Source organism: Equus caballus, chromosome 11 (genome assembly GCF_041296265.1).
Source record: "Equus caballus isolate H_3958 breed thoroughbred chromosome 11, TB-T2T, whole genome shotgun sequence".
Classification (NCBI taxonomy): Eukaryota; Metazoa; Chordata; class Mammalia; order Perissodactyla; family Equidae; genus Equus; species Equus caballus.
In genome coordinates, this window is record NC_091694.1 from 45,474,861 (window position 1) to 45,496,156 (window position 21,296).

Consider the following 21,296-nt stretch of genomic DNA (forward strand, 5'->3'; position numbering starts at 1 on the left):
CCGAGAGAGAGAAGATAAAATCCCAAGGCAATGTACCCACGGCAGTCTCCCTGATTTGCTCTAAGTGGGGATGGGGGCAGAAACATCTTGAACTGTTTAGAGATCTGGTCACCCCTGAACTAGACAGGGGGGCTCACGAGAAGAGAGGTCAGAGTAGAGGGGAGGGTATCTTTCCCTCCTGTCTTTCATCCTAGAGCCACTACACACAGGAGCAGGGACCTTACACTTTGGGCCACCAGCCTTCTCTTCTTAAACAAATCCCTGCCAACAGGGCCCTGTGCCCTCCTGCCTCCAGGCAGTGATGTCCAGCAACAGACGAGCCAGGGGGCGAGGAGTCTCAGTGGCCTCTCCTGTCTGTCCATGGAACAACACAAGAGTGTCCCCAGCTCCCAGAGGGAACTAAACGTTCAGTGAGCCCAGCAGCTTTGTTGGCAGTAAACAGCCCACACGAATAATCACAGATCCAGCAGATGCCCAAACAGTCACACCCAGGCTGTTCCTCTCCCTCTGCTCCCACCTGGGCCAGTGTGAGCCAGAGACACACAAACAAACAAGCACCCAGGAAGTGCCAAGCTCCCAGGGTGCCCCTCTGCTCCCAGCCTGGAGCTAGCCCTCACTCCAGCCCAGCTTGCTCTGCACCTCCCCTGCACCTGTTTATTAAACAGACACCTCCGCAGGGGGCTGCCAGAGTGGCCCAGCCCAGTCCAGCCCAGGCAGGGAAGGTGAACCAAGAAGACAGGCAAGGAATTGGCGTGGCCAGAGTGTGCCGAGAACAGGCTGCTTCAGAGGAGACCCAGGGGCAGGGAAAACAAAACAATGCCTGCACTGTTCGGCACTACTCACAGAAGACTCACACACAAAACCTTTACAGAGAAAGCGGGGGAGAAAAGAGGGTGCTGTGACCCCACTCAGGCTCCCCTGACATGCCTAGGTCAAAGAGGGGCCCCCCACCCCATGGAAACAAAGGGAGTGGGGAGCCTCCAGAGTAACCGGTCCGGTGATAACTGGCTCGAGAGAGCCAGAGGGCCCTTGGCTGGAGGCCCCTCTAAATTCCTAAGCAGCCCCCTTCTCTGACCAGCTGCTTACTGAGCCCCCCTCCCCGGGTCCAGGCCCCTGGACCTCCCTGCTGATGGTCCCTGCCCCAGGATCTCCTGTCGCTCTCAAATCCTTAGTCTATCCGGCAACAGGAAGCAGCATCTCAGTCCAGCAGGGGGGATGTAAGGGAGAGGTCAGTCTCAGACACAGAGCAAACAAGCGGCAGGACACAGGCAGTCAGACAGCCATCCTGGGTAGGCCAGCACCGAGCCCCTGGCTGTGGTCACAGAGTGCCTGTGTGGCATGGCCACTGCGTTCAATGCTATTTGTCCCTGTGTCACTTAGCACCCTCCCACCCCACCCCATATTCCACACAGGATACCAGGAGTTTCAGAGCAGGTAAGCCGCTGCCTGAGTCTCATAGATGGTACATGGGGAAGCAGGACTTGAATCCAGGCTGTCGGACCCTGAAGCTCCTACTTCTAAGCTTCAGGCTGTGCTGACGCTGCACCACCTGGGTTAGAGGCATGTCATAAAGAAAATGCTGAGAGACTGGAGATGTTACAAGGCTGTCACAGAGTCGGGGGCAACACCAGGTGGTCCTTACTGTCACCTAGTGAGAATGGGACTGCCCCTAAGACCTTCTCATGAGGTCCCTGAAAGCCAACTCAAGCTGGACAAGGCCTTAATGGAACACCAAGAAGCTAGATGGGGCCAGCGGATGTTGGGAAGGGAAATTAGGTCATGAAGTGGGAAAGAGGAAGGCAGGGTTGGTGGGGAGGGCAGAGGGCGCCAGCTCCTCTCTGTGACACATCCTGAGGCTGTAGGCACCAACCTTTAGACTTTCTTACGTGTTGTTACAAAATTTTATTTCTCTTAACGCAAAATAAACTGAGGGGGAAAAGTAAAAAGTCATATAAAAAGCAATAAAAAGCAATAAAAGTCAAATGAAGCAAAAGTCAAAAAGCAATGAAAGTCAATAAAAAGCAATATCAAGTGAAAGGGTGGGTTTCAAAAGCTATCAATCACTGGCCTTCAGGTGTGGGAGGAGACCATACAAAAGGAGGGCCTCCAAGCAGCTGGGAATGTCTCCTGTCCACATCTGCAGTCTCAGCCCAGCCTGGTGGGGACTAACCCTGGCCCTGCTTCCCTGGGTGATGGCAGCCCCTCTGCCCTCTCAGGGCCCCAGGGGTCAGCCTCCTGTTTTGTTTCAGTGAGGGGTACAGCTCCCCTGCCACCACAAACAGAGTGACTGCAGTGGTCAAGAGCACAGAACTGGGGGCTGCCTTGGTGTCCATGGCCGGACTGGACTGTGACTTCCTCAGGCAGAGGCCACACCTCCCATCTTCATAGCCCCCACCCTGCCTAACGCCCAGCATGTGGGAAGCTTTCAACAATTCCTAAGAATTTAATAGGTGAGTCTGATCATCGCCCTCTGCCTCCACTGCTTCTTCCTGCCTTTGGAACAAAACTCCGTCTCCCCAAGTGGCCTCCCAGGCCGTGCAGGCCTCGGCCCCTTTCCACCTCCCCAGTCATCTCCTGCCTTGCCAGTCCTGTCTCTCCTCCTCTTGCCCTCTCCTCTCCCCCCTCAGCCTCGACACTTCTGCCTAAACATCAAAGAAGCCCTCCCACCCAAGATGAACCAGACCCCCACTGTCACTCTTGCTTCTGGCACCTGCCTCTCTGTTGGAGTCCCAACCACCACTTGGAATTATACAGGTCTGTGTGTGATGATTTGTTTGAGGCTGGCAGACTGCAGACTCCCTGAGGGCCAAGACTGCTCTATACCCCCAGCACAGCACATCAATAAACGTTTACTGGGCCGGCTCCGTGGCCAAGTGGTTAAGTTCACACGCTCCCCTTCGGTGGCCTAGGGTTTCGCCGGTTCGGATCCTGGGCGCGGACACGGCACCGCTCATCACGCCATGCTGAGTCGGCGTCCCACATGCCACAACTGGAAGAACCCACAACTAAAAAAATATACAACTATGTACTGGGGGACTTTGGGGAGAAAAAGGAAAAATAAAATCTTTAAAATAAATAAAAAATAAACGTTTACTGAAGGCGTACGTTAGATGAAAGAGTAGATTAAACATCCACAGGTACCACCAGCCCCGTAAGCTGACCTGTCAAAGTGGGCCACCAAATGACAGAGAAAATGAAGAAAGAGGTCAGACATGGGTGGTTACAGCAGCCATCCAGAGGCCAAAAGGACACAGTATTGGGAAAACCCCGTTCTTCCCAGGCCGGGAATCCAGCTGGTCTTCTGTCTACACCAGGGGGACTGCAGAGGCAAAGCCCAAATGCCCTGGCCCTGTCAAAGTCCTGCCCGTCTGGAGGGCAGGGCAAAAAGAGCTGAGGGGCAAGAGAGACATGGGCTTTCTTTCCTTCTCCCACCTCACCAAGCTGGAACCCAACACCACGTCTGTGGCAGGATTCTGGCTGGAGTCCCAAGAAAGAGTTCTGAGAACCTTTCAACAGGTTCAGGCAAATTTACTTTAGGGAACAAACAAACCAAAGCATGAGACTGAAAAGCAACAAAAAGCTGACAAATTTGCATCTCAATCAGCCGTACATAGACTGGTCAGCTTTTTACAAGTCTAATTCAATAAAGTCAATAAATGGCCCAACTGCTTCTCTGCAAGTCAGCCATCCACCAAGTTTGAAAATAGCAGGCCTAAGCAGAAGCCTTGACCCTAAATCCTCCACTCACTCCCAGTCAGACAAGGCCGGGGGATTCCTGGCCTGAAAAGCAACAGGTTACACGGACTCCAAGAAGCAAAGAACGGGGAGGCCAGACTGATAAGCTGCGTGGAACCAGCAGGCCTGCCTGGCGAGGATGCTGGGTCAGCAGGTTTCCTAGGTAGTCAGAAAAACCAAAATTAGAGGTAAGAGCAAAGACACGGGATAAGAAGTTGATGTTCAACCCACACTCTTGACCCTTCACCTTCACTTTGGTTTATAGAAAGGACCATCAAGCCTCTCAAAGGTTTAAACACCAACTCAGCACTGTGACGGCACAGTCTCTGGGACTCCGCCCACTCAGATGAAGGAAGCAGGCAAGGCTGAGGCAGGAGTGAAGTGACCAGGCGTGACGGTGCCAACGTCATAAAATAAAATAAATCAGTGGACAAACGGGGGAAAAGCCTTAGAATCTGGCCTTTTGACACCACACTGGGGCCAAAAAAATATATAGATATAGATATAGATATATGACAGTCCTCCAGTCTGGATGAGATGCTAAAAGCTTCATCTGAGGATAATGACGTTTCTTCCCGTTTTTTAAACCCTCTGTGCAGCCTGAGAGAGCCCATCAGGGAGGCAAGCAGAAAGGGTCATGATCTAAAAGGGAGAGGGAGGGAGAGGAGGAGCCAAATCCTCTAACCTGTTCCTTCCAGAAAATCATTAATCTCCTAACATCTCTTAGGCAAAGCAGAAAGCTTGTTCAAGGAACAAGGTCTGAACGACTCTCCCATCTCCCAAGATTTCTTGCTGATGTGAGGAAAGGTCTGCCAAGAACCCTTAAGCTATTAGGAAATATTTCTCAGTGGCTAAAGGCTAAAGGTTATAAATGATATACTTTCTGCCCTCTCCCAGGCGGCCTCTGCAACTCCTCCCTTTCTCCTGCCCTTAACCTCTCCAGCAAAGCTCTCCTAGAGACTGGAACTCTCAGGAATCTCCTGAGATGACCAGAGAAGGGAAACAGGGACGGTTCTACATGGGGTTACAGGCAGCATGAGCTGGTCCAAAGCTTTCTCTTCCCCCAAAGTTAGAACTCTAGGAAGAAAAATCATGCCAGTCGTGCGATTTGAGGGGTCAAACTTGGGCTAGCTCCATCTAAGGGGACCTGGGCAGGGGCTGGCTGACAAAGGCACCAGGGAGAGACATTACGGAGTCCAACTATTAGGAGCCACTGTTGGGCACAGGGAGAGGGCAGAGGGAAACGTTTCCTATCAAGGTTACCCAGGAAGCGGGGGTGGGTGGAGAGTAGAGGTTGTGAGCCACTTGGACCCCACTGTCAGGCTGCACCCACTGACCTGCGGCAATTAGGATCCTCAAATGCAGTGGGGGTGTGTGAAGGTAGGGGCGGGGGTTAGATTTCTTGTAGACAAGCATCCTCAGTTGGTATTCAGCAACACCAATGGTGCAGCAAAGGGACAGGACAGACCTAGTATCATTTCCCTAAATACCTGCTTTGCCTCTCTTCTCCTCCCCGCCATGGGAGGTAGAAGGCCACCGAGATGTTCTTACAGCCTGTGGGAGGAAATGTCCTTTGGAAAATCATAAAGCAGCAAAAATAGACAAGCAATTGTATCCAACAAGCCCTTAAGAGACCCCATAACGGCCTGACTAAAAAAAACAACTCGATTCTAGATGAACCTTGCATGGGGTGGAGGCCAAACCACTTCCTCTCTCTTGCTGCACCCCAGCCACCAAGTCAGGAGTTCCTCTTTCTCACAGTCAGGCAGCAACATGTTTACCGCGAGGCGAGTGATGTGCCAGGGACCGGGAGGAGAGGAGCCCAGCAATGTTCCCAGGTGGTGGAAAGAACATCCTGGACTCGGGGCTTCTAGATCTATCACAGTCCCCAGCTGGGTGGCCTTGGACAAATCAGAGGATCTGTTTGAGCCTCAGTTTCTTCATCCACAAAACCGGGACAAGGATATGCACCCAGCAGAGCCGGGTGACGATCAAACGGGCCTTCTGCTAACTGGGAGGTGCCGGGTCGTGAGGTGGCATTGCTGACTAGGTCTTCTCCGCCATCCTGCCCTCTCCCAAAGCCCCCACTCCAGGAACCACCCCGAGCCCGAGGCGCCCGTCTCACCTGGCTCAGTACACAGGTGGGAGTAAAAGCCTTCCGACTTGAGCATGATGAGCAGCGAGCCCCAGCCCAGGAGGACTGCCGAGAAGAGGAGGTTTTCCAACACGGCCGTGCAGGCCATCCACCAGCGCCGCCGATGGGCAGTGGCCAGGGTGGGCGCCATGGCGCGGCGCGGCGGCCCGGCTTCGGCTCTGCAGCCACCTGCGCACAGACCTCGGCGTCAGCGCCCGGCCCTGCCCAGCCAGTGCGGCCAAGCCCGGCCGCTGCCGCAGCGCGCGGAGCTCGTCACCCCTCCGCGGCCGGGACTGTAGGCGCGCGCAGAGAAGGAAGCCCCAGCCCGGCCCCGGCCCCGGGCCAACCTCTCCGCGGCTGGCTCGTACGTCTGCCCTCGGCTACGGGAGAGCCGCCTCGGCCAGGCAGGGAGACTTCTCCCTCAGCTCACTCAGAGGTAAACTGAGGCACAGAAGCAGAAGGAGCTAACGCATACTCAGGGACGTGGAATTAGTCCTGGCTCCCAGCAGGACTGACATAGGTTGGAGGCTGACAGAGGAGGCGGCTTGAGGTCCGGATACCCAGGCATGGGCATACCTGAGGGCTGCCACTCTCGGGGACCCTGACAGGCACCCTCCCACCCGCTCTCGAGACTCTTTCCCGGAGCTGTTCCTTCAACCACAAGATCAGCGCACCGAGCTCCGGAACGACCCGCCCACGGCTCGCTCATTGGCCCAGCGGCACAGGAACTGCGGCGCCATTGGTCGCCGTCTAGGTCGCTAGGCGCTGCGGCCACGCGAACCCCGCATGGGAGAGGCGAAGCCGGTTCAAACCGGCGGCGCGAGCAGCTTGCGCGACCCCCATCCCAGGCCGTTTCCTCGGCAATTAGCCCGTTTCCATGGAAGTGGACCCCCTTCCCTCCATCCTCTACCTCCCTCCTCTCTTCCTCATCTCTTCTCTGGCGGCTCCTCATCCATCCAGTCTCATATTCACACATCTCCCTACGTCCCTACTCGTGCGCCTTCTGCCCACCGCACCCTTGCCCACAGCCCGGACCCCCAGAACCCGGCTCACCTGGCTCCTACTGATGTGTGTCGGGCCCGGCCGGCGCCTTTTCTGCCCCTTTTTATTCCAGCCCTTTTATTCCGACGCGAAGATGAAAACACTGCTGCGCACTGATTGGCTGAGTGGGGGCTGGAAACAGGCGTAGACCAATCAGCAGCCACCCGCCCGCCCGGCGGCGAGCCGAAGCCGGTTCCGGCCGGACTTGAGACAAACAAGGGAGCTGGGGGGGCCGGGGGCACCGCCAGGCAGTGCTTCTGCTCTGCCGCCTTAAACTGGAGTCGCGGCCGGGCGGGAACCCCCGGGTATATTGCTCCATCGCCTGTCCGGAGCCTCACCCCGAAGCCCTGCCCCTGGATTGGAACCCGGCTTGGCGTTTCGGCGCCCCCGGACTTCCCCAGTTGCATGCCTGTCCTCCTTGCGCACCCAGCTCGGCTTCCGCGCTCAGCTCTCCTACGGCCCGCTACATAGTCCCCAGCTTCCCCTCTGCTCTGAGCACCACGCCCCGATGTTCTGGCTCCGCGTAGGTCTTGCTGCTCCTGCCGCCTCCCCACTCAGTTCTGCCAGCCTGGCAGCTTCGGGCTTTGTGTTCTGATTCCTCGCTCTCCTCCCCTCACTGTCCCCCATCCAGGCGGTGTCTGCACATCCTGGATCCCCGGACCTCTCTCCAGGCGTGGTGTGCCTCTTCCCTGCTCTCCTGATTCACTCATCCCTCTCCTGGGTGCCATCTGCCTGGTCCCTGGAAGGTGTTCCTCGGGGATACCCAGGTGGGAGTGTGGGGCTTCTCTGTCCCCTAGGACAGTGTCTCTTCTGGTGCTTCATCCAGACTCTTACGCCCTCTCCCCGTTCCCGCTCTCTTTGGTACCCTCGGAGACACCCCCCCCCCCCCCCCCCGCGACCGGTCATCTTGATGCTCCCTGCCCTAGTTGACCACCCGTACCCACTGTCCTGCGCCACCTCCACCTCCTTTAGGAAAGGGCCGCCCCGGAAGTCTCTTTTTAGGTAAGGGCCCTCTCTGCAGAGTGGCGCTGGGGACAGCGCCAAGCTCTGAGCACAAGTCAGGCCTCCGGGAGAGCGCGTGGGATCAGGAGGGCTCCGGACGCCCAGTCTGATCAACGAGCTGGACCTGCCCCAAGGAACCGCCAGGACAAGGGAGTGGAGGCCGGGCTCTAGACGTTCAAGTGCCCAGCTGCGTCTCCCCGACAAAGGCAGTAGCCCTACCTCAGAAGACCCTCGGTCTCCCCCAGATTCAGCTTGGTATCCCTGCCACGCTCTGGGAGCTGGCTTAGCATCCCAGAGCCAGAGGATGCTCCACGTCCCCCAATGCGAGGGCGCCCCCTGCCGCCGTGAACCCGCCACTGGCAACCTCGCTCAGACTGCTCCTGGCGCTGCAGGCTTGGGGGATCCTGGCTGGTTACCTAACGAGTTACCACGCCCTTGCAGAATCTCACCCTCTCACAAGGTTGTGACTGCCACTTGACAAACTTCAGTCCTTCCCTTCTTCCTCCTAGAGCCACCTGCCTGAGGGCTGCCTCTAGGCAGCTGTTCTGTATGCATCTCTAAACTGTTTTGAAAACGTCTTTTTTTTTTTTGAGGAAGATTAGCCCTGAGCTAACATCTGCCGCCAATCCTCCTCTTCTTGCTGAGGAAGACTGGCCGTGAACTAACATCTGTGCCCATCTTCCTCTACTTTATATGTGGGACGGCTGCCACAGCATGGCTTGACAAGCGCTGCTTAGGTCCGCACCTGGGGTCCCAACCAGCCAACCCCAGGCTGCCGAAGTGGAACGTGAGAACTTAACTGCTGTGCCACAAGCCCGGCCCCTTGAAAACATCTCTTAATAGTTCACTTTCTCCTCCCCTCAAAATGTTCCTTCCATTCTGTCTCAGACAATAGCACCACTATCTACAGAAGTTAGATACTGTGAACCATCCTTTCAACAAATATTTGTTGGGCACCTGCTGTTATTCTCTTTTACCCCACCCCACCCCACCAATGCAACCCTAGCTCCTAAATATTTGTCTAATTTGCCCATCTGTGTCCCTAGGACTGCAGGTCATCCAGCTTCCAATCTTAGCTCGACGAATCCATCTCTCCACCCCACCCCATCCCAGTGAGCTACGGGAAATGTAAATATGACCTTGGTAAATCTGACATCTGCTAAAGTCCTTCAGAAACTCGCTTCCATTTGTCCTGCAGGATAAAAGTTCAAGTTCTCCAACCTGACCCACACAGGCTTCTCCCCACCAGTGTCTTCCTCTCCCTGGAGGCTAGTTGAACTGCCTGGTCCTAGACACTCCAATTACTTGGAATTGCTTGTGGTTACTGCACGTGCTGTTCTCTCACCTCTGGCCCTGAAACGTAGTCTCTTCTTGAACAGCACCTCCTCCAGGAAGCCTTCCCTTACCACTCCCCACGATACTCTCCACTATCTTTGTCCACAGATTGCGTTGTTTTTATAATTATCTATTCATCTGTTTGTCTCTCCCTTTTCCCATTGACTATGAACTCTTTAGGGGCACAAACTATATCTTATTCAACTTTGTATAACCAGCCCTTCCTTAATACAGAAATGAACACAAAGCAGACACACTATGAGTCTGTTGAATGAAAACATGAACAAATGAAAAGGAGTGAAAGGTATTGGCTTCTACGGATAAAGGAGTCAAAGCTGGAAGAATGATGGGACGCCAATCATAATTACCCCTTATTGAGAGCTACAAAGCTACTAGGTGTTTTACATACTTTGTGTCATTTAATCCCCACAATAACCCTGGGAGATGGCCATTATCCCCATTTTTCAGATGGAAAAAACTGAGGCTTTAAGTAACATTTCCAAAGTCACAAAACAAGAATGTCAGAACTGAGATTTGAATCCTAGTCTAGTTGAATGAAATTCTATTGTTGTTTTTTCCAGCTTCTTTTGTCAGGAGTGTTAAAGCCCCAACACCAGCACTGTTGGCAAATCATACAGAAAGAAAACCACTAAAGTACTAGAAGAAAATGTAGAAGATTATTTCACTGATTTTAGGGGAGAGAAGACCTTTCCACAAGTATGACATGGAAGGAACCCAGAAGTCAAAAAGAAAAAGACTGTCTAAATTAAAATTTTAAATTTCTATATAGAAAAAAAAAAGAAGAAAGAAACTATAAACAGCATTTAAAGACCCATCACAAACTGGGCAAAGAATTCATATCCTTGATATATATAAAGGCACTTATAAATCAATGAGAAAAAGATGAACACCTCAACTGAAAATTGGAAAGAGTATACCCAGATAATCTATAAGAAAAATACAAATAATGATTAAAGATATGAAAAGAAGCTCAATCTTAGAATAATCATAGAAATTCACTTTTAATGATAGTATTTTGGATGGTTAAAAAACAAAAACAAAAAACTTTTATCTGTACAAAGATTTTAACTTTTTAAGAAGCTTTACCACGTTATTATTTTATTTAGTTATTTTTCCTGTGCTAAAATTTTTAACTTCTCCGATTGGAGAAATAGTTGCCACCATAATCTGTGAGAATAGAAAACAATCCTTTTTTGGAGGGCAGTTTGGAGTAAGTACACAAGTGTTGAATGTTCTTACCCCATAACCCAGCAATTCCACTGGTAGGAATCTCTTCTACAGAAAAACTTGCACAAGTGCAAAAAGAAATATGGACAAGTTTGTACTCTGTATCACTTATTGTGTCAAAACAACGAGAAACAACCCAATCCCCATAGGTAGGGGATGGTTTCAATAACCTGTGTATTTCTTCATGATGGAATCCCATGCAGCCATTTTTAACAAAAAGAGGTAGCTTTATAGTTACTGACATTGAAAGAGATCCAGGATATATTGTTAAGTGAAAAAGCAAAATGTAGAATAGTATGCTCTTTTGTTTTCATATGCACAGAAAAACATCTGAAATGAAGCATCTATACTGTTCATGAAATTCTCTGAGCACTGGGATAGAAGAGAAAGCCACTCTTTATTTCCTGACTAGGTAATACAAGAACTATGTGAGGAAAGAAATCAGAACAAGACCAAAAGGCATTCAGTGAAAAGTAAGTCGAGCCCCTCCCTTGTCTGTCAGACTCCTGTGGAGAGAAGGAAAGTCTCATTTTTACTTTAAACATGTCTGCAATCTTAGTACTTTTTATTTTTAATAAAGAACATTGCTTTTTACAATTTTTTAAAAAATGCAATGTAGGGAGAAAAGTAAAAAGAATGTTCACTGTAGAAAATTTGCAAATTACACAGAAGTTTAAGAAAATAAATATCAGCCACAATCTCCTCTCCCAAAGAAAAATGCCATATGATGCCTTTCTTTTAATCTTTTTAATGCACACACATCCTTTTTTAAAAAAACAGTTTGTAAAGCAATCACAAAATAGACACAAAATGGAAAAATTCTCAACATGTATCCTGAGGCAAAAAGAAGTGAAATTTATAAGAAAACTTACTTTTTACAATTACTAGTATAGCGTGAACATTCTCCCCTATCTCCCATATTAAATATTCTTGCACAACATGATTTTTTGTGGTTGTTTAGGAAGCTATCATAAGAAATATTTCTTTAACCAATCTTTTATCATCAAACATTTAGGTTATTTCCCATTTCAGAAAAATGTTTTGCAAATGAAGGAAAGAATAGCCTCCTGGGGTAAACAGAGTCCAGGACAACAGAGAAAAAGTCCCTGCAGCCATCCTTTCCCCTTCCTGACCCCATCCCACAGGGTCTCTGCCCAGGCTTTCCAGAGCACTCCCGGAGCACTGCCAGGGCCCAGGGCCAGCTGGCCTCTAACTCACATTTCCCATGGAAGGGCAGAGGCTCTGCTATGTCTTTCCTGGCCCTGGGCTCTTTGTCCAGCACAAAACACAGTCTGATCCAGGGGCAGTTTGATGCCCACCCCCAACCATACTCTTCCCAGTCCCCAAATTCAAGGTCCTCAGGGCTCTGGTGGCCCAGAGATGGTTACAACATTCTCATACTGGGGCTCCTCCTGCCCTTCCCCTTCAGCCAGCTTCTGGGGATCCTGTTCTGGGGGGCCGCCCTCAGGGCCTGGCTCCTGGGCCCTCCCTGAGTTCTTGATGCCATCCCCCAGGTCCCTGCCCACTTCCTCTGGCCCAGCTCCTACAGACTCCAAAGTCCCCTTGAGCTCCTCCTTTGGGGCTGAGCCAGGGCTCTGATTGGCAGAGCTAGAGGCCGGCCCTGGGCTGCCCTTGTTCCGACTCAGGGCCCGCCGTGGAGGCTTGGGGATGGCACTCTTGACCTTCGGCTCTGCCTGGCCTTTCTGGAAGCTACCAAAACGGCGGAGGACAGACCGGACAGGGCCCTCAGATCCCCGGGGTGTCCCTGCCAGCATGTAGATAGTGGTTACAGAGTCTGAGCTCTCCTGGACACTGCCCTCGATGGCTTCCACACGCTCAGCCACTGTCCGGCCACCAAGTGGGAGCCGGCGGCGGCCAGTGGTTGAATCCCTGGGGCTGGCAGCACCAGGAAGGGCCTTGTCCATTTCTGCTTGCTCTGGGCCTGTGGGCTCCTCTGCCTCCTGGCCTTCAGGACCTGGCTGGGCGCCCCGGGAGAGCCTCTTGGGCTTTCGGAGTGGGCTGGAGAGCTCCCCTGAGCTTCTGCGACTCTGCGGTGCAAACTTGGTGCCTTCGGCAAAGGAGACTGACGGCCGCTTGGCCCGTGCTAGGCTGGAAGTGCGAGGGATGGCGAATGGCGTGGAGGCATCCTCCGGGGGAGGGAAGGGACCTCCAGCCAGGCTGACCTCTGACGGCTCTGCTTGGGCCACAGGGACCATCCCTGGCAGGGGAGACAGAAGAGGTTGGCCAGAGCTGTGCTAGCCACCCCACTCCACCCCACTTACCCAGCCCAGAATCTTCTGGGAGGCTTCAAAAATGGGCAAGGAAGAGGGGGAGGATGCAGAGAAGCTGGGGAAGGGGCTGTTCTGGTGGACACCACTCTTTTCTCACCACTCCCCCTACTATGAACTAATGTCACACTAACCAAGCTAAAACTCCTTCAATGCTCCACAGCCATGTCCCTCTCACCTCTGGGCCTCTGTGTACACAGTTCCCTCTTCTGGAAACATCATTCCCGCCTCTCCCTAACTCTCACTCAGCTAACTCCCACTGATTTTGCCAGACTCAACCCCAATATCACTAACACTGGGACATCTTCCCTGACCCCATCACCCCTGACATGGCTGGATGATGCCCCTACTTGCATGTCCCCCATCAAAGCATGTCTCACTCTGTCCTGCAAGTGTCTGACTACTGCCCACCAGACCATAAGCCTGGTGAGGGCAGGAATCTATCTTGTTCTTTCCTGTGTCCCACAGCCAGGAGCAGTGACTGGCACAGAGTGGGCGCTTGATACACGTTTGCTAAAGGACTAAAGAAGAGGTTGGGTGGGCAGGGCTGCTCAGGGGCCGAGTGGGCTCTTGGGGGCTACCTTCTTGGGGTGGCACACAGTAGGCAGGACCCTCGTCCTCCTCTCCAGACTCGGGATCCGAAGAGAAGGAGTCGTCCGAGGCCCAGCCGGCAGAGGGTGGCTCAATGAAGCTGTGGTTGAAGGGCGTCTCCGGGTCGTGGTGCGAGACTGTAGGGGCCTCCAGGTCAGGCACAGAGCCCGACGGAAAGCCTTGTCCCATCCCAGGCCCTGACCCTCAGCGCCCACTCACCTGTTACCCAGGGAAGCTTGTGGCTGCTGAGGGAACCACAGGGCAGCGCAGAGCCCAGGCTGGTCAGTGCCCCCCAGACCTGCAGCTTCATCCTGGACACAGCAGCTCCATCTCTCACAGGCCTGAGGACATAGGAGGGCGGTCAGTGCATGAGACTCCTGGTTGGGGCAGGGTGGACACAGGAGAAGAGGGCCAGGACCATCCTGGTCCTGGGGTTAGTGTGAGGGAGACAGGGTGCCAGGGTGACCTTGTTTAGTTCAATGGTTCCCTATGACTCCAGAGTAAATTCCAAAGCACTGAAATCTCAGGCCTGCGATTCGGGCCTGACAGAGAAGGCAGGGTGGCTCTAGAGTCAAATAGACTTGGGCAGCAACTCTGTCTCAGACTTCACCTCTTGGGCCTCAGTCTCTTCATCAGTACAATGGGGACAACACCCCCTTCCATCAGAGCTCTTTTCAGGACCCAGCACAGTGCAGGCACCGGGTGAAGCTCCCCAGAATGCAGCTGTGTGTTATGGTCATCTTAGCTGCGTCCCAGCTTACATATCTCTCTGGAAGTGGCACCACCTCCAGGAGGCCTGCCCTTGGCCCCCCTCTCAAGCTGGAAGTGATGGCTTCACTCATTACCATTCATCTGACAGCCTTTGCACAGTCCTGGTCCTCACGTGAGGGGCTTCTTCCCCACCCCCAGGCTCTAAGCCCCCGGGGAGGGGCCACTGGGTCTGCTGGTCTGTGGCTGCCCCACAGCACAGAGGAGGAGGATGTGCACAAGGATTGTGCACGAATAAGAGAGCACCGGACAAGGAGTCCAGAACACAGGGTACGGGCTCTGCACGTGCCAGGGACTAGCTGAGTCACCTCGGGCCTCAGTGTCCTCCTCTGTGAATGCTGATCCTCCTGTCCCCGCATTCCCTGCTCCAAACCTCCACGCTGCTGTGGGTCTCCAAGGAGCCAAGAAGTGTGAGGAGATTTTGTGAAGGAACAGAGCTCTGGGTGAGCCCCGTTCCCTGCAGCAGGCCCCCAAAACCCAAATCCTTCCTCTTCTCTCCTTTTCTTGGAAAGTCACATTCTCTGCTAAACCACTGCTCAGACTTTTTTTTTTTCCGCTGAGGAAGAGTGGCCCTGAGCTAACATCTGTGCCCATCTTCCTCTACTTTATATGTGGGATGCCTACCACAGCATGGCTTAATGAGTGGTGCATAGGTCTGTACCCAGATCTGAACCAGTGAACCCTGGGCTGCTGAAGCAGAGTGCATGAACTTAACCACTAAACCACCAGGCCGGTCCTACTACTTCTCAGACTTTTACGTCACTCTGCTTCTGGGGGATCCGAGGCCTGGTCTCTTTCCCTCCCTGCCCAGAGCTACCTGGCTGCTTCTGCCTTCCCTGCCCTCCTCCTCTGCTCCCCTTTAAGAAACCCTCAGCCTGCTGCTGTGGGTTTGAGTTTCACCAGCCTGGTGCCTGGTGCCCCCTGCTCACACTCGTGAGACGCAGAAACTCTCCCGCTGAAGGCTTCCGAAGAAGGCAGGTGGCTGACCTGGTGTCTGCAGGCTACGGCCACTGCCACCTACCTCACTACCTCTGACCCAAGTGTGTAATAAGGCCAGCCCTTCCCCACCCCTGTAAAGAAACCAGATGCCACCTTGCTTCCACCCCCTGGTCTGAGCTGTGGCGGGGGGAGGGACAGGCTAGTGTTCACCTGTCCTTGGGGTCCAACCGAGCGGCCCAGCAGCAGCAGGCGCAGCAGGCAAGGCCCAGGAGGAGCAGCAGCAGAGGCACAAGGATGCCCGCGATGAGGGCAGCATCCTGACTGCGAGACCCTGCAGGAAGCAAGGGATGGTCAAATATCCAGAGTCTTCTGTCTCCATCCATTATGCCTCATCTCTAGCTCTGAGTTGCTTCCTCTCCAGACTCTTCCACCTGTGGGTCCCTCCCCCTCTTCTGAGAGATGTAGATTCTGCTAAACCTGAAGGTCCCCTCCTCCAGGCAGCCTCCATGCTGGTCTGTCCCCTCCTGATGGTCTGTGGCCTGTTCCAGAAGTTCTTGCCAATTCTCATGCCTGATGTACATTGCAGTGTCCAGCCCTGCCTGCTCATTTCCTGGGTGCTAGCCTGGTTTCTCATGGGGCAGGGGCTCTGTCCCATCTTCAGGGGGCCCCAAGGCATCCAGACAGATCTGAAGAGTACGGAGCATGTCTGAAGCGGGCCCAGCTCCCTGGTAAGTGACAAACCCCTGGAGCCCATGTAAAGGGCCAGTCTTTCCCTGGTCACTGCACCCTCCTTTCCACCTTACCCAGCTGGCAGGCCCCAGAGACAGGGTGGCAGGGTCCCTCTGAGCATTCGCAGGGAATAGAGCAGTTGTTGCCATGAAAGCCAGATGGGCACGAAGTGTTGCAGCTGTGAGACAGTAAGGAGACAGGCTGAAGGCTGGGTGAGAGGGACGGAGGTGGGCAGGGGACAGAGGAAGGTAGATTTCTGGGCACTGCTCCCCACCCCCACCACACAGACTTCCCTGATGATGCCCAAGCAGCCTCCTCCGACCTATGGAGCCACACTCTACGTACCCCTGGCAGCATTTGGGAGAATCCCTCAGCCCCTAAGCCAGTCTCCCAGAGAAACCACCCGCAAGCTGCCCCCTTGCCCACAGCCCCCCAGGGTGTAACCCTTGGGCAGAGTCCACCTCTCATGCTCCTCATCCCTTGCCTACCAGCACTAATGTGAAATAAGCAAGATGCCAATGGCATCCAGACAAACATCCTCAGGTCTGGAGGCCTGAGGCCCAGCCCTGGCCCTATCTCTCTGGGCCTCGGTCGTCTCCTCTATAAAATGAGATCTCTTCCATCTGATACTACATTCTGTGATATAGGAGGAAAACCTGGCATTGGGTCATTGACATTGATTATGTTTTACCACCTGAAGACCTTAGGGAAACAACAATGGGTCTGGAACCTGACCCCTAAATAACTCCCCCACCTGGTTAGGGAGCCAGGCCTTTTAGATTACGCATCACTCCGACCTTCCTTTGGAAGACACAGACCCCACAACAGTTATGAGGATGCTGGGTGGGTATCCTGGAGGTGGGGAAGCCCAAGAAGGAAGTGTAGGAAATAGACTGCAGAGGCCTGACCTAGGGCCCTGCCTCCCTGCCAGGGCCCCAGTGCTCACCTGGGCCCCCAGTAGCCGGCGTTGCAGACACATTCCCCAGTCACAGCATCGCAGGCCCCCTGATCACAGGTGGGGCAGGTAGAGCCACAGCCCTCCCCAAAAGTGCCATTCGGGCAGGGGTCTTCACATCTGAGGTGAGGCAAGACTCGGCATGGAGGGACAGGGCAGGCCTGGCCCCTACAGGGGTCCCACCCGTCTTCCCCCATGCTCCTGGACTCAAGGACCCAACGGTCCACTCCTCAGCAGTGAAGCTCGGGTGCAAACAGGGCCTTGAACCTGGGAACTAACCCATAGGTGACAGACTACATATCCCTGGAGGGAGAAGAGAGCAGGAAGCCCGGGTGGTGAAGGAGCTGGAAGGGAACCGGCCCAGGGCCTCATCAGCACCCATCTCTCTCCCCTCTGTCTTCACCAGGAGGCAGGCCCCAGAGGGCTGTGTGCATGAGTGTGTTGGGGAAGGAGCAGCTGGGGTGAGGATCCCAAAGGAAGGTGCACACCACCCTGAGCAGGCTGGTCCCCTCACCTGGGCCCCAGCCAGCCAGGGTCACAGCGCTGACAGTGGCCAGTGTCTGGCTGACAGGCCTCCCCAAGCCGGCAGTGGGGGCATTGCTGCCTGCAGCTCTCACCAAAGGTGCCAGGTGAGCAGGGCTGGTGGCACTGGGTCCCGTTCCACCCCGGCTCGCAGGACTCGCAGCTGCCTGTGTCCGCAGAGCACGGCTCATTCTGCTTGCAGTGGCCACAGCTGGGAAGAGAAGGAGTTCACAGGAGCACTGAGGGGTGGATGGATACAGTGCCCCTCCCCCAAGCCTCCAGAGGCAATGGGGAGCATCCAGGTCTCAGCTGGATCACTTGGGCAGGTTTGAGCCTCAGTTTCCCCATGTTGTATCATGAAGAGGTTGGAGAGATGATCTTTGGGGGTTCTAGTAGGATTCCAGCCCTCTCCTTCCACCCCCACTCCCCCCATTCTGAGACCCATCCTTCCCTGGGTCTTAGGGTCACCAGGAGCTCTCAGCCCAGCCTGAGCCTGCCTTCTGCCCAGCGCTCCCCTGCTCCCCCTCTCCCCTTCCTCCCTTCCGCCCATGCCTCCCTGAGGTCTGGCAGGAATGGGCCTCAGGAGGTTATCTTCTATCCCAGTACAGGAAAATGCATACAAATAAAAATACATACATAATGTCTGTTGTCACCACTATAATTTCAAGCTTATCTTTAAAATCTTTTTCCAGTTTTGTTGCAATATAATTGACATACAGCACTGTATAAGTTTAAGGTGTGCAGCGTAATGACTTGATTTACATATATTGTGAAATGATTACCACAAAGGTTAAGTTAACATCTATCACCTCACATAGATACAATAAAGAAAAAAAAAGTTTTTTCTTCCCCTGTGATGAGAACTCTTAGGATCTACTCTCTTAACTTTTCCAGTAAGGTTTATCTTAATTTCTCATTGATCCTTAACAATTACTTGAAGTTTCTCCCTCCAGATAATTATCTGGGATCGTATGCTTGGATGAGACTTATTAGTTGGGGGAGAAGGGGAGTTCATGAAATCAACTTATCAGATCCTGACCAGCATCAAAAAAAAAGAAAAAGAAAAAAAACATTACAGTATATACACAATATATAGATATATATGTAGTAAAGATAAGGAGTGTTTGGTTAAGCTTTTACTTCATATATATGTGTATGTGTGTGTGTGTGTGAGGCGAGATATATTTCTTAACGTGGGTGGAGCCGGACAGTTTGAAAGCCACTGAGTCTCGAAGGGACCCTGCAGTCATTCTGCCACGTGATTCATTCTTCCTGTGTTTCTAAGCCTGGCTTGCTAGTAGGTACTAGTATTTTTTGTTAACAGTAAGCGGATGGAAGGGGTGGGCGAGGCTGGACCTAGGGGCATCGAGGGTTTTCCTCCCCCTTTCATCTCATCCGTGAATATTTTTGTGGAGGGCACCGTGCAACCTTCTCCCTGGCCCCCACCCCTGCCCAGCTCATCCTCTTTCTCTCTCATTCCTTTCCCCTCCTTCGCACGCCCCTCCTCCTTTTCTCCTTCGCATCCCCGCCCCTCTCCTGCATCCCCCTCTCGCCCGTCGCTGCGCCCCCTGGGCCCGCAGCCCGGCCGCGCCCCGGCTCACCTGTGGCGGCACTGCGCCCCGTAGCTGCCGGCCGGGCAGCGCAGCTCGCAGCGCGCGCCGCGGAAGCCGGGCGGGCAGGAGCACTGGCCGGAGGCGGCGCTGCAGCGGCCGCGCGCGCACTCGCACCGGTGCCGACAGTCGGGGCCCCACCAGCCCGGCCGGCAGGCGCAGCGGCCCGTCTCCTGCGCGCACGGCGAGCCGTGGCAGGTGCAGCGGAAGCTGCAGCGGCGGCCCCACCAGCCCGGCTCGCACAGGCAGGAGCCGGTGGCCTGATCGCAGCGTGCCGCCGCCGGGTTGCACTGGCACGGGCGGCGACACGTGGGTGACCACCAGCCGGGCTCGCAGCGGCACGCGCCCGTCACGGGGTCGCATCGCCCGTGTGGGCCGCAGGTGCACGCGAACTCGCAGCGGTCGCCCCAGCGGTCGGCTTGGCAGTGACACACGCCCGTGGCCGGCTCGCACTGGCCGTGCGGGTGGCAGGCGCAGCTCTCACGGCAGTCGGGGCCCCAGTACTGGCCAGGGCAGCCTGAGGGGGTGGGGGCGGGGGCGACGAAAGGACGTCAGCATGCTCAGGGCTAGGCACGGGTCCCCGCCCCGCGCCCCCTTCCGCAAGGAAGGCCCGCCCTCCAAGAACCGGGACAGACCCTTACAACACTTGGCTCTATCCTCCTGGGGCACAGCTCACTTCCTGCCCCAGACTCTGAACTACGAAAACTCTTAGCAGTGGCCCAGCCTCCCACTTCACATTCCAGAATACACTTAAAGATCCTGAGTGGGAAAGGAGCTTGCCCAGCGTTACACAGAACTGGGTGGGACTTCATTCGTGGCCCCTCCTCCCTCTCATTGGGTTGCCCCACTGGGCTGGAGATGGGCCTGGACGCTCCCCATCCGAGGTGCAGGAGAAGCCACATGTCCCCAGTGTCTCCTCTCAACCCTGATGCCTGGTGGCTGCCCTCTGCCTATCCTGCCCACCGCTCGTTTCCCATGGCCCTCTTTCTGCCAGAGAGGGCAGACAGCCCAACCAGGGGCCTCTACCCTCCACACACAGACAAGGTGTAGGTGGGGGAGATGAGAAGCATCCATTCTGCAATTAATGGGAATCACCAGAACCTTTTCTGAGAAGTTGAAAAGGAAGGTGGAGGGCCCAGAACTCAACCTATGGGTAGGGCTTTGTGGATGTGAGTAAAACCCAGATGATTCAGGGCATCTCCCAGGAGTGCGTCATTTCCCGTCTCTGGGCCTCAATTTCCTCAGTGAAGCTTGGAAGGATTCTGGCCCTGCTGTTCTAAGATTACTTTTCTACCTGCTTGGCCTCCCCGCTCCCCCAGTTCTGCCCAGCAACTTCATGCTCCAGTCGAGACCCACCACTCACGAGAGTTGCACTGGGCCCCGAAGAATCCAGGTTTGCATCGACAAAGGCCTGGTTTCACGCACACCTCGTCTTCCCGGCAGGCATCCTGCCCCTCGCAGATGGCTGAAAAACACCCCACCCAGGTCGGAAGGACTGGGGCCCGACCGGGGGACACTCTGCCCCTTTAACTGGCTCCTGCTGCCCTGCCCCTCGAGAACCAGCTCCCTCAGAGCTGAGGGAGTGTCACAGGGTGAACTCCGGCTCTAGGGTTCAGGAGGGGAAACAGGCCCCAACAGGGTAGGAAGGAGGGGTCACTGGGCTATGTCCTCCCTTCTCTGGGGGTGGGGGTCCATCCTGTCTACTCACGGATGGTGCATTCTTGATCTTTCTGCCTCCAGCCTGGGCAGCACTGGAACTTGGCAGAGGAGCTGTGGGGCAGAGAGGGGTCAGCCGGTGGGCAGCCTGGCTCCGCGGGTGGATCACTGTCTCTGGCTGAGATGTGGGAGGCTGCCTCAGCCCCATCAGGCAGGCCTCGCCAAGTGTCACAGCCCCAGTGTCCCCAATCCCTTCCCTCTCCTTTCCTGGCCTTCTCAGCCTCTTCCCTGACTATCCACCATCCTCCAGGCTGTCCCCAAGCCCCCCTCTCCTCAGCCCCATGCCCTCTTCCCTCACATCATCCTTCCCCCCACTTCCTCAACACCAGTTCAGCCACTCCCCCATCAGACTCCCACAAGACCCACCTGCTGGCTATGCAGACATGCTGCCCATTGGGGTCCAGCTCAGACCCCTGGGTCCCCCGAGTCCAGAGCAGCAGCAGTGGGAGCAGCAGCCCCAGCCCCATGGCGGCCAGTGCAGCGGGAGGGCCTATGTTAGTCTGGCCCCCACAGCTCCCAACCCCCTCCCTGCTTCCTCCCAAGGCTTTTCCTGAGGAAACCAGGCCGGAGGGGCGGGCTGCCATGAGGCACCTCCCTGAGAGGGCGGGCGGGTGCTGGGAAGACCAGACTCCAGAAAAAAACGAAAGGGAAAGGAAGACCAGTGGTGAGGGCTGCGGGGGAGC

General features: G+C 54.8%; 2 protein-coding genes across 19 annotated transcripts in view; both read right to left on the minus strand.

The window, feature by feature from the left end:
- SLC43A2 (solute carrier family 43 member 2) overlaps window positions 1-7,585 on the minus strand; it is a 42,831-nt gene extending 35,246 nt beyond the window's left edge. For 2 of the 15 annotated variants that reach the window (XM_070227841.1, XM_070227839.1), the window contains exons 1-2: window positions 6,923-7,585; window positions 5,861-6,058 (exon numbers count right to left, since the gene is read on the minus strand). In XM_070227841.1, coding sequence (XP_070083942.1) covers window positions 5,861-6,020 — 160 coding nt within the window. In that variant the 5' untranslated portion in view covers window positions 6,021-6,058; window positions 6,923-7,585. Of the gene's footprint in view, window positions 1-1,417; window positions 1,546-5,860; window positions 6,059-6,216; window positions 6,561-6,922 lie in introns of those variants that run through there. The other 13 variants (XM_070227837.1, XM_070227838.1, XM_070227849.1 and 10 more) reach the window with 12 other exon arrangements.
- Window positions 7,586-10,873: 3,288 nt separating this feature from the next.
- SCARF1 (scavenger receptor class F member 1) lies at window positions 10,874-21,208 on the minus strand. 4 transcript variants are annotated; one of them, XR_011423404.1, is made up of 12 exons: window positions 20,980-21,179; window positions 20,606-20,667; window positions 20,261-20,362; window positions 18,889-19,414; window positions 17,280-17,498; window positions 16,757-16,885; window positions 15,885-15,988; window positions 15,292-15,412; window positions 13,594-13,715; window positions 13,365-13,511; window positions 11,778-12,713; window positions 10,874-11,697 (listed from the first exon to the last, which is right to left on the minus strand). XR_011423404.1 is itself a non-coding variant. In XM_023653211.2 (11 exons), the coding sequence occupies exons 1-11, from the start codon at window positions 21,195-21,197 to the stop codon at window positions 12,600-12,602; spliced, it is 1,827 nt and encodes a 608-aa protein (XP_023508979.2). In that variant the 5' UTR covers window positions 21,198-21,208; the 3' UTR covers window positions 10,874-12,599. The 4 variants fall into 4 exon arrangements, 3 of the variants coding, with proteins under 3 accessions (XP_023508979.2, XP_023508978.2, XP_070083936.1); XM_023653211.2 differs by having other exon boundaries at window positions 10,874-12,713; window positions 13,365-13,474; window positions 20,980-21,208; XM_023653210.2 differs by having other exon boundaries at window positions 10,874-12,713; window positions 20,980-21,178.
- Window positions 21,209-21,296: the final 88 nt, after the last annotated feature.